The sequence below is a fragment of the Nicotiana attenuata genome, unplaced genomic scaffold, assembly GCF_001879085.1.
Source record: "Nicotiana attenuata strain UT unplaced genomic scaffold, NIATTr2, whole genome shotgun sequence".
Classification (NCBI taxonomy): domain Eukaryota; kingdom Viridiplantae; phylum Streptophyta; class Magnoliopsida; order Solanales; family Solanaceae; genus Nicotiana; species Nicotiana attenuata.
Window position 1 is genome coordinate 199,016 of NW_017671478.1, and position 17,066 is coordinate 216,081.

At 38.4% G+C, this 17,066-nt stretch overlaps 1 protein-coding gene across 1 annotated transcript; it reads left to right on the forward strand.

Annotated features, from left to right (window-relative positions):
• The first annotated feature begins 13,335 nt into the window (after positions 1-13,335).
• LOC109208535 (remorin-like) lies at positions 13,336-16,666 on the forward strand. Its single transcript, XM_019371658.1, has 5 exons — positions 13,336-13,701; positions 14,084-14,134; positions 14,537-14,625; positions 15,251-15,331; positions 16,219-16,666. Exons 1-5 carry the CDS (start codon positions 13,524-13,526, stop codon positions 16,414-16,416), a joined length of 597 nt encoding a protein of 198 aa, XP_019227203.1. The 5' UTR covers positions 13,336-13,523; the 3' UTR covers positions 16,417-16,666.
• The last annotated feature ends 400 nt before the right edge of the window (positions 16,667-17,066 follow it).

Here is a 17,066-nt window from a genome sequence, read left to right on the forward strand (position 1 = left end):
GGTCGGTTTTTGGGTCGTGACAGAAAAAGAATTTGGAAAGTGAATGGATTATCAGATTACCGGTAACGGAGCCAATTTGTGTAACAAAAATATAGGAATTTCGGCCATAGTCTATTTTTAGAAGTACTCGGGTTACTGATAATCAAGAAAATCGATATTCTTAAGGCAAGAAAGAAAATTAGAATAGCAAAGTAATCAGTAGAAAACAAAAGTATTGTATTCCAATAATAATCAGAACGTGTCCATACAAATTACATTTCTTTTCCTTATATAGTATCTCTAAGTACAACGTCTTTTTCCCTTTTATGGCCGAGTCATTATGAGCATTAATGATATTAATGAAATATTATAATTGGTAATCATAACTGTTTCGTGAAGATTCTGTAACGTTTTGTAATCATTCATGTTCATTAATTGAAGGCCAATGAATCTTCCCTTTTTATTGTCTTGGTTCATCCGGTGCCTCTTCAAATCGCTAAAGAGACTCGAGCAACCGTTTCTTCTCGTATCTTAGACGTTTTACTCGTACCTATTAAGACTCACATCTTTTTTACTCTTCTCCAGCTGTCGCTTTTCTAGTGATCCACATGTCTTGCCATCTCAGCTACATAGTTAATTCCACATATAATATTTATTTTCCCCAATGCATACAGGTGGAGAGAATATCCACTAGAATATTTCCTTTAATATCCTATTTCGAAAACTAGCCGTTACAGCTTCATCAACAATGCTCAACCTCGACCAATTCTATTGACATCTCGACCATGGCTCTCGTCGGCTATGAGTCTTGCTGCTTCCTGATCTACCTCGACTAACGACAGCTCGAGAATTATTTCTTTAGTGATATCTTATCTTAAATACTCTAGGGCAAATTTTGACCCATGCAAGTTCCAACATAAGATGCTGGAAGTTTATACGCGAGAGCTCCATAATCTAGCATATTATGCAGGAACTTTTCGTGTGCTGGATTTCCAACATAATATGCTGGACGTTCTGTCACGACCCGAAACCCGACCCGTCATGATGGCGCCTATCGTGAAACTAGGCCAGCCTCAACTCAACAATCAACCCAATAATAACAAGTTTGAAAACATTTACGGAAGTTTTTAACAGTTAAAGAACTATTTGAAACATAGGAAATTCCAAGAATAAATACAATCCAACCCAAAACCGGGGTGTCACTGAGTGCATGAGCGTCTAAGGAAAAATACATAGTCTCATATAATATCTAAGGGAACAACTGAAATACAACTGGGAAGTAAGGTGGAGAGCCAAGGCCTGCGAACGCCGTGCAGGTACCTCAATAATCTTCTAAGTCAAAAGCCTCGATCAAACATCCGCCACTGGATCCAAAGTGCCTGAATCTGCACACGAGGTACATGGGGCAACGTGAGTACACCAGCTCAGTAAGTAACAAGTCCAACCCTTGGACTGATAGGTAGTGACGAACTCAACCTTCTCAAGGTTAACAGAAATAATGCACAGAAACGTAGGCATGCTTTCAGTTAAATAAACAACTCGAACAGTAAAACACAGCAAGTATGAACAAGGTAAAGAAGTGTACTCTGCTACATCTACATGTCAATGCACATGCTGAGTGCCTCATGTGCCCATAATCTCAAATGCTCGTCCACTCAGTACTCTATATGGCTCGTACGGCCCAGGGAAGGTCCATCCCGGAATATATACATCTCTGACAAACAGTCACTCAGTACTGAGGAAGGCCTTTCCAGCCTACGGAGAAGATCCATCTCCAGATAATATCAATAACAAACTCACAACCACCCGGTACTGTATATGGCTCACAAGGCCCAAGGAAGATCCATCCCGGAATATATACAGATTACTGACAACAGTCATCCAGTACCGAGGAAGGCCATTCCAGCCTATGGAGAAGATCCATCTCCAAATATAAATACTTCGGACAAGATCCATGTCCACGAAAGATCCATCCCTTAATATCATCAACTGCGCTTACTGGGGGTGTAAAGACTCCGGAGGGGCTTCTCTATTTAGCCCAAGCGCTATAACAAAGCCAACGAAGGCATGATCAATATCTCGCTACGGTGTGCAGCCCGATCCCATACTGTCACTCAATATCAGGCTCTCGGCCTCACATAGTCATCACTCTCCAGTCTCAAACACACGGGCTCAAAATGTCATGATACTAGCCCGAACAATGATATGATGTGTCAAATAACAATAATCGAGACTGAGGCATGATATAATATGCATGAACAGGACTGAGTACAGAATATTAATAAAGTTAATGATATGACAGCAAGAAAAGACCTCTCGGATATCAACGCTATTGGCGTGAAGCCTTAACATGATAATTAGCATGATTTGCAGCTCATTAACTTAATCACATAATTACAACACAGATATCAGCAAGAAAGAGTCACTAAGCGGTGCCATGGAATGATCCAGGCTGCAATTCTCACGGTGCACGCCCACAAGCCCGTCACTTGGCATTTGCGTCACCTCAATAGTAATCATAGAACACATAGTTCGGGGTTTCGAACCCTCAGAACCAAGTTTGGAAGCATTACTTACCTCAATCCAAGCCAAACCCTATCCCGCAGCGCCCTTGCCTATCGATTCGGCCTCCAAATGCCCCGAATCTAACCAAAATCAGAACTATAACATCAATATGTGCTAAGGGAACAAAGCCCACGCGAAAATAATCAAATTACATCACAAATCCCGAAATAGGACAAACCCGACCCCAAGGCCTACGCCTTCCGATAAAAATCCCATCACTAAAATCCTTATCCTCCCACGAGTCTATACATACCAAGAACATCAAAATCGGACCTCAAATGGCCTCTCAAATCACCACTCAAAGCTCTCCAAAACTCAAGCCCTAATCCTCCAATTTTAGGCTTTAAATCCCACTAATTTCATGATTAAACAATGGAAAAATCATCATAAACACAAATAATAAGGCTCAAATAACTTACCCCATTGAAAATCCTTGATGCCTCTTGAAAATTAATGCCCAAAGCTCAAATCCCGGCAAAAAATGATGAAGAATGACCAAAAATTCGCGAAGGGGCCTTTATATACACTCTACCCAACACTTCCGCATCTGCGGTCCCTATTACGCATCTGCGGAGCCACATCTGCGAAAAATCCTCCGCTTTTGCGAAAATTTCAATAAAAGGCATTTCCGCTTCTGCGGTTGCCTGACCGCACCTGCGGTCATCGCAGATGCGGGGACCAAACCGCACCTGCGACCCCTGTTGCGCACCTGCGCTACATAACCGCTTCTGCGGACCTCGCACCTCCGGTCCCCAATCTGCAGGTGCGGAAATAACAGGAACAACAAAAATCTGCAGCACAACTCAAATTCCAAACTTCCCGTCAACCCCTCAAAACCATCCCGAGGCCCTCAGGACCTCAACCGAACATACCGACAAGTCACATAACATCATTCAAACTTGCTCCAACCTTCGAAACACTCAAAACAACATCAAAACATCAAATCACCCTCGGATTCAAGCCTAAGGATTCCAAAAACTTCCGAATTCCGAATTTGATCAAAAAGTCTATCAAACCTCATCCGAATGACCTAAAATTTTGCACACACGTCACAAATGAGACAATGGACCCACTACAACTTCCAGAATTCCATTCCGACCCCGATATCAAAATTTCCACTACCAACCGGAAAACGTCAAAGTTCTAATTTCGCCAATTCAAGCCTAAATCTAAAACGGACGTCCAAATTACATTCCGAACACTCTCCTAAGTCCCAAATCACCTCACGAAGCTATTTGAATCATAAAAACTAAATTCCGAGATCGTTTACTCACAAGTCAACTTCCGGTTGACTTTTTTTTCCAACTAAATGGCCAACTTAAGAGACTAAGTGTCTCGCTCCACCATAAAACCACTCCGAACTTGAACCAACCAACCTGATACCACATAATACAGCTGAACAAAACATACAGAAGAAGAAATGGGGAAAATGAGGCTGAAATTCATACAACGACCGGCCGGGTCGTTACATCCTCCCCCACTTAAACATACGTTCGTCCTCGAATGTGCCAGAGTTGTTCTGAAAAAACCATCAGATTACTGTATAACCTTACCATGCACATACCTGGGGGTGATCCCACATCACCCTATCTCATATAGGTCCGATAGCACAACGTAACTGAAATTTCACAATCACCTAGCCCATAAACCTTAGAACCAAATTTCCACTTTCGAAATTTATCTATAAGATCAGAATCTCACATCCGCACACCGAATAATTCTGAGCACGATGTAGCAAGCCATAACCACAACTCAAGATGGAAGCCACAGGATATACCATACAACTCGAACACTCATAGCGAAGACTCCAAATCACAGCAACTGCTCAAAATAATCGAATATCGATAATAAACCTCTTACCATATAAGGCCTCATTCCAACACTTTCGTACTGCCAACGATGAATGAAACACACAGAAAATAATAACCATTCCCCAGGTCAACTGGTCGTGGATCTCCCTCTCCTTCGGCACAGACCATAGTAAATTTCTAAACCGGGTCCCGATATTATCCTTCCAACATGCTGAAATCGAATCCGATAGTATCCATTCTAGATCCCAATGACCTCACCTCATCCAACACGACTACTCTAGTGACATGACACATCGATACAATCTAAATCCACAACTCGTGCAACCCGCACACCAATAAGCAACAGTCGGAATGTACTCAAATCTTAGAAAGATGACTAAAATGAGAGAGCTGTACCGTAAGCTCACCAGTACCACCCCAACGCAATGCTGAGAACCCATCACGCATCGTAGAACCAGTACACACGAATCTAGCCCGAAGGATCATACCTCCACATAACCTCGCTACAATGCGCGGCCTTATCCGAACACCGGTCCACATGAAACACCTCAAGTCACTATGCTCCAAAATTAACAACCACGTGCAATTTGCAGTCTAGAACCAAAAGCAAATCATCATAACCACGACGAAGAAAATGACATAACAGCACACAAGCCCGAAAGGACACAACCGATACGCCATCCACCGAGCAATACTCAATACTCTTCTCGCTCAAATTCCACTATGAGACCCCAATAGAACCGCACCATATGTGCCTATAACCAACAAATCATAATGCCCCGCAACACGGAAAGGTAACCCATAGATCTCCCCAGAACACTAATAAGCTCAATAACAATGGAATCAACACATCCCTCGGCAATAGCAACTCGGAGTCAACAAGACCGACTCGATGCAGAATGCACATCCATATTAACCTACCAATGAACCCCTTATCAAGGAGTTCCTGAAGCTGCTACTTCAACTTCTTTAACTCCGCCGGTGCCATACGATACAGCGCCCGGCCACCAAATCAATACCGAAATCAACAATCCTGTCCTACGACATGCCCAGCAGCAGGAAACACATCCGAAAAAATCCCTCACCGCCTGAACTGAATCAATGGTAGGAGTCTCTACACTGATATCCCTCACGAAGACCAAATAAGAAAGACAACCCTTCCCACCATCCGCTGGGTCTTTAAAATAAAAATCACCCTACTGGGAACATAATCCGTCGAATCTCGCCACTCAATCAGTGGCATCCCCGGCATAGCCAACGTCGTCGTCTTAGCACAACAGTCCAGAATAACACGACGCGGAGACAACCCGTCCATACCCAATATCACATCAAAATCGAACATACTAAGCAACAAAGGATCCAGCCGGGTCTCCAAACCCCTAATAGTCGCCACACAAGACCGATATACACGGTCCACAACTACAACATAACATGTTTATGAGAACTCCCAGTCCCCAAATCCATAAAGCGTACGAATCACTCTATCTGATCCCAACTCCACCGCTCGAATATATAAGACACTTCTAATACTCAATCACTCTACGAGGGATACTCCTATAACTCTTCTGTGCCACCAAGCAACTTGAATATCACCAGTCTGCCCAACAAGAGAGCGTCCCAATACCAATGAAGTACCCTTAACTCAAACACATTGCCCTTCCTAAAATGTTTACCCTCATCAAGCCGCACAATTCACAATATCATTTGCCTAATCATCTAAAACTGTCCGTGCTGCCTAAGAATTTATGACCTTCCTTTCAGAACTGAACCGTGACCTTTCACATGCCCATCTCAACCCTACACAACACACCGCATATACCATGCCATCCTATGACAAATATGAGAACTTCATAATCCATTCCGAGTCACAAGCAACTGCGTACTCCACTAGCCAAGAACTTTCCATTTAATCTAATCTAGAAGAAAATAGCTATACATCACATGCTCCTCAAGCCAGTAGAAATTATACATCTCTAACCGTGGTAGAAACCATCAAGAATTCCCCGAATCCCATTTGCACAAAAACCAAACCGTAAGAACTGAATCCTCCTAACTCAACCAAGACACGCGAGCCACCGAAAACCCAAGAGCATTGCCACGACTCACCTGTAGAAACTTCATTATCTCATAAGCACCCAAAGAACTAATCATATCTCTTACCATGCCGATCCGGCCTACTACCAAGTTCTCCTATTTATCCAAGTTACTTCTAAATTTCTTTCAAATTGATATTTTCCCTTGCCATAATACCGCAATCCTCAACCAGACTCACCACACGAGACTCAAGCATGAAACCGCACCGTGTAAGGCTCCTAAGCCGCTAAATACTCTCTTAAATATTCCCAAAAGCACCACATTCAAAATATTTACCATGAAGAGACTTCCTGCGAATCTAAGCCATTACCTTCACCTTCCTGATACTGATGTATAGAATCCATAATGATATAGAAATGCCACAAGTCTTAATACTCCCCAATGTAAACCTCAATTCTGGTCAAATGCACCCCCTGAAGATCTCCAATTATTACATATAAGTCTCGAATCCATTAAACCATTCTTGGGAGTCATCCACTCCACTCAGGTTTCAATTACACTGATCAAACGAACCGAACGACCTGTGCCCCATCAACAACACCTAAAGAAGTAACCCATCCTTCTAAGCAACCAAGTGATATCCTACTCCATACCCGGTACATACCTTACAATAACAACTAATTCATCCGACGTCTCTCATACGACCTCGAAGCATAACACAACCCTTACCGGAATTTTCCTTTACTCGAGCTATCCTCGATCTCAACCCCTGCAAGCCATAACTGATTCACTAATATACCTCAAACTGAAACCAATACAACACATAACCGTGCAATCAACTAATCAATAGCGGACTCCCCCACTTGGCTCAAAGCCATAGACCAAAACACCCCAAAAACTCATAATGCCCCTACTCTATTTCTGCCATAATACCATAGTGAGATTCAACTAAATCCTTCATAAGTTCATGCAACGCAACCTATCTAGTATTTCAAATCATCTGCAATTCTTGCATTCACCCTCGTAACAGTCAAGAAAACTCCCGTATGCGATTCAAACTAAACTGCAACACATATATTTCACTGGTAAAGGAGGACCTTCAACAAACAACATAGGGTTCACACCACTTCTGAACACTCCGCATGAGATAACCCACCTGCTCTGCCTCAAACTAACTTCTCTCTATACACTTCCACCGCCATAAACATCACGCAATCACCAAATCTTCCTGAGTCAGAACTCATATCGTAACATGAAATCTACTGTATTCCCCAACTATACCACATGAAAAGATCCTTCACACACTCATAACTCGGGGCTATACATCAAAATCAAGATGGAAATTAAGCACCGAATAGTTCCTTCTTTCCTCAAGTAGACCCTTCTCGTCACATTCAATTCATATGAACACATCTCGCAGTCACATCATACTCACCACATAGCCATCCCGTCATCAATTCCACTAACAGGGACACTACCGAATATACAAATCCAGAAGCACGTGCCCACACAATGAACGCCTCAGCGCTCAAGCTATAGGCAAAAATTCGGCCTCAAGTCCTCCAGACTGGCCCAACATCAACACACAGAAATCACATCTCGCCCTTCGATAAGGGAATCACAAGCCGTCGATGCACAGCTGATACCGAGCGCTCATGCGCGCACACAAATGCGTGGAAGGAATTCAAGGAGTTAAGTTTCACGTTGAATCAATGTCGCACGATAGGAATTTAAGAATGTGAAGTTTATTTCCTAAAGGTTCTGCAACCTCTCGAAGATAAGTACAGACGTCTCCGTACCGATCAGCGAGACTCTACTAAACCCTCTCATAACTCGTGAGACCTATGTAACCTAGGATCTGATACCAACTTGTCACGACCCGAAACTCGACCCGTCGTGATGGCGCCTATCGTGAAACTAGGCCAGCCTCAACTCAATAATCAACCCGATAATAATAAGTTTGAAAACATTTACGGAAGTTTTTAACAGTTAAAGAACTATTTGAAACATAGGAAATTCCAAGAATAAATACAATCCAGCCCAAAATCGGGGTGTCACTGAGTGCACGAGCGTCTAAGGAAAAATACATAGTCTCATATAATGTCTAAGGAAACAACTGAAATACAACTGGAAAGTAAGGTGGAGAGCCAAGGCCTGCGAACGCCGTGCAGGTACCTCAATAATCTTTTAAGTCAAAAGCCTCGATCAAACATCCGCCACTGGATCCAAAGTGCCTGAATCTGCACACGAGGTGTAGGGGGTAACGTGAGTACACCAACTCAGTAAGTAACAAGTCCAACCTTTGGACTGATAGGTAGTGACGAACTCAACCTCCTCAAGGATAACAGAAATAACGTACAGAAACGTAGGCATGCTTTCAGTTAAATAAACAGCTTGAACAGTAAAATGGAGCAAGTATGAACAAGGTAAAGAAGTGTACTCTGCTACATCTACATGTCAATGCACATGCTGAGTGCCTCATGTGAAGCGTTACTTACCTCAAGTCAAGCCAAACCCTAGCCCGCAATGCCCTTCCCTCTCGATTCGGCCTCCAAATGCCCTGAATCTAAACAAAATCAGAACTATAACATCAATATATACTAAAGGAACAAATCCCATGAGAAAATAATCAAATTACATCACAAATCCCGAAATTGGTCAAACCCAACCCCCGGGCCTACGCCTCGGATTCAGATAAAAATCACATCACTAAAATCCTTATCCTCCCATGAGTCTATACATACCAAGAACATCAAAATCGGACCTCAAATAGCCCCTCAAATCACCACTCAAAGCTCTCCAAAACTCAAGCCCTAATCCTCAATTTTTAGGCTTTAAATCCAGCAAATTTCATGATTAAACAATGGAAAAATCATCATAAACACAAATAATAAGGCCCAAGTAACTTACTCCATTGAAAATCCTTGATTCCTCTTGAAAATTACTGCCCAAAGCTCAAATCCCAGCCAAAAATGGTGAAGAATGACCAAAAATTTGCGAAGGGTCCTTTATATACACTCTGCCCAGAACTTCCGCATATGCGGTCCCCACTACGCATCTGTGGAGCCGCATCTGCGAAAAATTCTCCGCTTCTGCGGAAATTTCATTAAAAGGCATTTCCGCTTCTGTGGTTGCATGACCGCACCTGCGGTCATCGCAGATGCTGGTACCAAACCGCACCTGCGACCCCTGTTGCGCACATGCGCTACATAACCGCTTCTGCGGACGTCGCACCTGCGGTCCTCAATCCGCAGGTGCTGAAATAACATGAACAACAAAATCTGCAGCACAACTCAAATTTCAAACTTCCCGTCAACCCCTCAAAACCATCCCGAGGCCCTTAGGACCTCAACCGAACACACCGACAAGTCACATAACATCATTCAAACTTGCTCCAACCTTCGGAACGCTCAAAACAACATCAAAACATCAAATCACCCTCGGATTGAAGCCTAAGGATTCCAAAAACTTTTGAATTCCAAATTCGATCAAAAAGTCTATCAAACCTCGTCCGAATGACTTGAAATTTTGCACACACATCACAAATGACACAACGGACCCACTACAACTTCCGGAATTCCATTCCAACCCCGATATCAATATTTTCACTACCAACGGTAAGCGCCAAAATTCCAATTTCGCCAATTCAAGCCTAAATCTACCACGGACCTCCAAATTACATTCCGAACACGCTCCTAAGTCCCAAATCACCTCACGAAACTATCCGAATCATAAAAATCAAATTCCGAGATCGTTTACTCACAAGTCAACTTCCAGTGGACCTTTTTTTTCCCCAACTAAATGGCCAACTTAAGAGACTAAGTGTCTCATTCCACCACAAAACCACTCCGAACTCGAACCAATCAACCCGATACCACATAATACAGCTGAACAAGACATAAAGAAGCAAAAATGGGAAAAACGGGGCTGAAATTCATAAAATGGCCGGCCGGGTCGTTACACGTTCATACGCAGGAGCTCATAATTCAGCATATTATGCTGTAACTTTCCGCGTTTCAACAAAATAGTGGTTATTTTTCAATGACTTTGCAAACAATAGCTTTTATTCAACTACCAGTCCAAAAACTGACTAGCACGTGCTATTATTAGTGAGAGTGTTCACCAAACTCATTCAACGCAAACGTCTCACAAGTCGCAACATCGTGAAGATATTCGTCTTTAGTTAATGAAGAACTATGATCAGAAATTTTCTAATTGTCATCAATTTTGTGAAAAAAGAGAAAATGAATTTGGTCCGTTTGGCTTAGCTACTGCAACATTATCCAAATCCAAATCAATCTGACTTTTGCCGCTAAATTAGTGCCGACGGTTCAGTAATAAATTGTTAAAAGCCTATAATTAGGGTGAAAATTTTTGGGGTAAAATATCAGTGACATTTTGTCGGGATTATTTAACTATAAAAAGTTCTGATTGGTTTGGTTTAAATTTATATACTCTTTCCGGTTACTTCTACCTGGCATGTATTATATACTAAAAACAAATGTTCACTTTTACTTGGCACTTTATACATATAAAGAGAAGGCAACAAACTTTTTCCTGTTTTACTAATAGTATTTCTCATTTCAAATCCAATAAAATATGCATCAATTAATATGGGTGTCACGATAAAATAATTTTTTTCTTAAGGGGCGTAAAAAGTCAAAAAATACCAAATGACCGAAGGGAGTATCTTGGTGTTGCAAAATTCGAAAAACAGAATCTAGTCAAACCGCGGGAAACTTTTCCAGCTTGCAATACAACGTATCACAAAAACTAAAAAAGAAAAACATTTTCCCAAAAACTGATCGGAACAAAAGAGTTTTTTTTTTTTTTTTTTTTTTTAAAAAGATCATTTCTAAAAACTGAACCAAAATCATTTCTAAACACCACCTAAATTTTTGCTAATGAGATTAATTCATTCGTCATCAATTAGTGTGTTGGCGTTATCTTTTGCGTATTACGTTATAGAATACCAACTTTCACAACTGCGTCAAACTTTAGATATAGTCCCAATAATATAATATAGTCCCAAAGAATTAATAAAGATTAATTACTTGTCAACTTTAGATAATAAAGCACGATTGCCTTACGTGTCAGGAATCAGGAAATCGTAAACGCTGATGCTTTACAATTGGCAAAACAATGAAAGCAAAAGACAGAAAATCATCAGCATTACTAACTTTTACTACTAATTAATTACTCCTACTTATTTCAATACCTGGAAAATCTAGTTGATGATTAATACCAGCTAAGATATGCATATTTGAAGAATAGATAATTCAATCATTCAACGTGATTCTTGAGAACAATCGTCATGTTCTTTTTAATTTACTTTTTTCATAACCGTGGTGTTTGGACCGGCCAGCTTATCTCGACTAATTCTACGAGGTATCTCTTACTTATTATCAACATAAATATGAAATAACTCTATCCGCCAAAAATTGGACGGATGAGAAAAAAGCATCTAGTCTTTTTAATTTACTAATTAGTATGACGTAAAGTGGTCGTGACTTGTAAGTTGAGTACCGTGTAAAAAATTGGTGTATTTACTTGTAATTTAAAATTCAATATGCAATTAAGTCGGTCCTATTCATATATAGTTGCTTTTGAATTTATCGTTATATCTTTTACCTACGACTAAAAAATTTTGGTTGTTCAACATACCACAGCCATTCTTGATTATTTTAATCAAGGTTGTACATGGATCGGGTTGATTCGATTTTTATTAAAATTAAACCAAACCAATTATATCGGTTTGGTTTTCTCGGGTTTTTTGGGTTTTTGGTTTTTTTTTGTTACATGGATATTATTCGAATATTACTTTGTTAATGTTATAGATAAAATTTTAATAAGTGAACAAATGTTTAGTAAATATTGAAAAAATTGACAAACGTATGATTTATTAAAATATTCCAATGGGAGAAATTTGTTTGTAACATATGATAGTTATTTTCATAGTCGTCTATCAATAATTTTCCGTCAATGTACGCTTTCAAGGTTAACACATGAGAGGATCCCAAATATTTTTATATTTTTTTTTAAAGAAAATTCAATATAAAGTCTTAAAAATATATATAAATAACTATATATTTATATATCGGTTTGGTTCGATTTTTTTTACTCAATATCAAACCAAGTTAAACCAAACCTAGTCGAGTTTTTTAATCGGTTTGATTTGATTTTTTCAATTTAATGCAATTTTCCGGTTCGGTTGAACGCCCATAATTTTAATTCAATCATCTCAAAGAACATACCCCAATTTTACCCGCTAAAGCAAAGAAGTGAAAGATTTAAATGAATATGGAGTATAAGAGAATTGAATCTAAAAAATATTAACTCTCGAAATATAATTGCGCATAAAAAAAGCTGAAAGTACGTTTCATTCATATCAATTCTACAAAGCAAACTCTACGATGAAAATTAGGAAACATCTACTCATAGACAGAGACTGATTTAGAATTTAAATTTAATAAATTCAAGTTTTAAGATTTTCAGCATTAAATTTATTATACTATTAAAATTATGGATATAATATTTGTCAAGATTAAATAAACTTTTACCTATAAATTTATACTTCGTGCGAAATTAGGGGTCCAGTTGAACCTGTAGCCTAAAGCTATATCCCCTGCTCATAGGTCTATCGTATATAATTGTATATAATAATTAATAGGAACCATTATGATTCGTGAAACAGCCAAATTAATGTGGATATATTCCCAAACTGTTCTTTTGAAAAAGAGTTTATTTATGTAATGATGATGTAAAAATATTTGTATATATTATTACTTGATAAGCATAAATAAGTAATCTGATATAGATGATAAGTAACTTGTAATCACAAGTAATATATAAAAAATCTAACTGTATCTAATTTAAAAAGAGTTTAACTTTCATAAGAATTCTTATTAACATCAGAGAAAGATAATCCTTCCCTATCTGTGATTATCTTTTTATAACTTTTTTTGGCAGCTTCCTTTATATCTATTTCTACCTACTCTCTTTCTACTTCCTTTATCTCTCTTTTGTTTTCTCTATTTTCATTTCACTCTTTGAGTTTCTTGAATATTCAATTATTTGGGCTTAGTATATTTATATCAAAAACACAACACAACATTTTCATATAGGTTAGAATCAATGGGAGAAGAAGCAATTCTTGTACTTTCTCCAGTATCTTCTAAGGAAACTCAAGAAAATGACAACAAAAATGAGCCAAAAGAGAAAGTTGAAGAAAATGCTCTTGCTCTCGTTCCATTTATAGAGGATAATAAACAGAAAATCTCTCCCTCTAAACCTCCTCCTCCTGCTCCAGAAAGTATATATTAGTATTCATTTTTTAAAATAGTTTTTCTTTGTTGTATTTTGTGTATATTTTTTGCTTACATATCTGAGATTTCTATTTTTTCTTTTATTGGTTTGTCACTGTATATTGTAGTTTTGAGGAGGAAAGGGAGCCTCGAAGCAACGATAAAGTTGTAACCTATAGGTCACTCGTTCGAACCGTAGAAACAACCATTAATATTGCATTAGAGTAGGTTATCTACATCACACCCTTAGGGTTGCGGCACCTCCTCGAATACTGCATAAATGCGGGATGTTGTGTTCATCGAACTGTCCTTTATTGTATTTTTTAGGACTATTTTTTGCCATTTTAATTTAAGGAGTGTTGATTGGTTAAAATCTTGGGTTTCTGACAGAGGCTGCAGATTCTGGGATTCAGAGAAGTACAGGGGGTTCCAAGGACAGAGGTAAATTTGTTTTTTTTTTATTTTTGTTTAATTTAGTTTTGTCTAATTAATTTGCCTTTATTATTATTATTATTATTATTCATTTATGATATATGGGGACTGGGGTACTTTTGAGAATCATTTTCCAAAATGAGAACATTTTGGAAACTGTCTTGATTAAGGGAATTATTATTAAGAATAAGCTTTTAGAAAAATGAAAAATAAGGTGGTGAAGTGAAACCTTGAAAGGTACCACTAATTGAAAAACTATAGTGTAAAGGACTTAATTTTGTAAAATTTTTAAAGGCTGTTCTCAAAATCTTTTAGTTTAATATTTCTATACCCCATTGAGTAACTTTCTTTATTTCACTATTGAAAGGATTGTTGATTTTTGTTATTTTTTGGGTATTTTTGGTTTTACAGATGCTGCCCTTGTAAAAGTTGAATCAGAGAAAAGATTGGCTTTGATCAAAGCATGGGAAGACAATGAAAAAGCAAAGGCCGATAACAAAGTACTATATGATTTTCCCCTCCTGACTTTTCCCACTCTATTCCTTTTTATTCATGTATTTATTTATTTATTTTCATTATGGCAATCAATATCAACAGAAAAAAAAAAAAACGAAAGAGAAAATAAGCGTACTTTTTTATTTGTTAGGTGAACACAAAATGAACTGAATGTGCCTTCAATAGTGTTACATCTAACTTTCTAGGAATTATTGGCATTCTGTACTTAGTCTATGGTCCTGCAATTTTATTTCATCTAGGTCATGGGAAAATTGTTTTAGGAAATAAAAATTGACACATAAATATGACAATATTCAATAAAATGCTTATTTAGAATAAAGGAGGACAATCCACAGGAATTTGCAACACCTATATATGTATGTATAATACTTTATCCCACTAGTGATACTATCCGCTTTGGGCATAGACAGCACCACTTTAAAATACGTCACTAGAGTCTTAAGTTTGTTTACTTATATTTCCAGCATCTTTTCCGTGTTTTGTCGATGCGAAATTCGCCTAGGCTGTCGCATTATGTATTTTCACTGTTTATCTGTTGATATCAATTTTTTCATGTAAGGTTTTTGTTTTGGATTGTTGATAATAGTCATGATTTTCAACAAATATCAGGCATTTAAAAAGTTATCTGCTGTTGGAGCTTGGGAGAACACTAAGAAGGCCACAATAGAATTTGAGCTGAAACAAATTGAGGTGAAATTTTGATTTACTTAGTACATATTATTTAACTGCTGTCACTTTTTGAGTTCTTTTTTTTTTTTTTACCCTGGTGTCATTTTTTACTGATCAAGCATGCAACTTCCTATTGTTTCCACCTTAATAGCGAAAAGAGTTGGGGGATAAGAATTACTTTTGCTAGTTCACTAATAAATGAAAAAAATTACTCTTGCTTGTTTAGTTCTAAGATCATACTTTTATGATTTCCTAGACTAATTTTCATGATTGTGGATGTATTTGAAAAAGGAAAATTCAAAAAGTTAGCCCGGTACATGAAGCATTTTTCGTTCACGCAGGGTTCAGGGAAGTGTCGCACCCCAAGGGGTGTGATGTAGACAATCTACCCTAACGCAAGTAGCTGGAAAGAAAAATTCAATTCTTTTAAATTCTTGTTAGGGCTGTCAAACTTGGCTCATGCCAAATGACCCACCCAACCCGCCTAAGGTTCGGCCGGTTATCGACCCATTCATTTATTAAAGTCAGTGCATTCTGACCCAATCCATCTTAACCCATTTAAAATTGGGCTGATTTTTAAGCAAATTGATCAATGAGTAACTTTGCCAAAATATCTTAGAAATAATTTTTTTTCGTGATATGTTATATATAACCATAACAAAAAGAAAAAGTCTTGTTTAGTAGTTATATAATCATAAGAAAATAATACATATTAATTAAAGTTGGTATGAGTTGGGTGCATTAGGCTATGACCCAAATTATAGGTATCTTAATCCAGCCATTAAGCTCAAGTAATTTTTGGGCAGGTAAAATGACCCGCTCTGACTCAACCCATTTTGACCCGCCCAAAATTGGCCCAACCCCCATTTGACACCCCTAAATAAATTCTTGTCCCTCTTACTTAACAGGAAGAATTAGAGAGGAAGAAGGCAGAATATGCAGAGAAAATGAAGAACAAGATGGCTGTAATTCACAGGGAAGCAGAAGAAAAGAGGACGCTGATCGAAGCAAATCGAGGTCAAGATTTTCTAAAAGTAGAGGAAACTGCTGCAAAATTTCGTGAAACTGGAATTCCCAAAAAGTTCTTGGGTTGCTTTGGCCGCTAAATTCTTTTATCAAATATCTCAAAAACAATCATATGCAGACACTGCATTCTGTCCCCTCCCCCCTATCCCCACCCTATTTGTTACCATGACGTTTCTAGTTTTATTTCTTTGAGTTGGTTGGGTATAATTGCTTAATGACTGATCCTTTTGTGTATAGAGCAAGTTCTTGTTTTATATTTTTGATAGAACAATCATGTGTTATGAACAAAAACTCAGAATTTTTGTTAAGTTGGTTCAATTTTTCATGTTCTTTTTTGTTTCTCACTTGCTTTGAGGTCGTGACTAATCCGGATTCATGCCATATAAAGGCAGTGGCAGATTTACGTTTTGAAGTAGGGGTGCTGAAGCACCCATTGGCTTTGGCCAAGTTGTATTATGTATTCATAGATAATACTTAAAATTTTAAATAATTGACCATGAGTATCCACTATGATCATGTTTGACCACTGTAAATTTACACTAAAATCAGTGAAGCAGCCACGCCTTATAAATTCTGGATTCGCCACTCCATAAAGAATATTAAAGGGGGACGAGCTCCCAATTAGGATTTTTTTTTTCTTTTCATTTTGAAGGCTCAAACCCAAGACACTAATTAAGGATGAAGGAATCATATCCATCCTATTCAAGTATGTGAACATTTACTTTGATTT

Coding starts and splice junctions, on each gene's coding strand:
- LOC109208535 (XM_019371658.1), top strand. CDS start 13,524: ATGGGAGAAGAAGCAATTCTTGTACTTTCTCCAGTATCTTCTAAGGAA. Junction 13,702..14,083: donor TCCTCCTCCTGCTCCAGAAA/GTATATATTAGT, acceptor GGTTTCTGACAG/AGGCTGCAGATTCTGGGATT. Junction 15,332..16,218: donor TTGAGCTGAAACAAATTGAG/GTGAAATTTTGA, acceptor CTTACTTAACAG/GAAGAATTAGAGAGGAAGAA.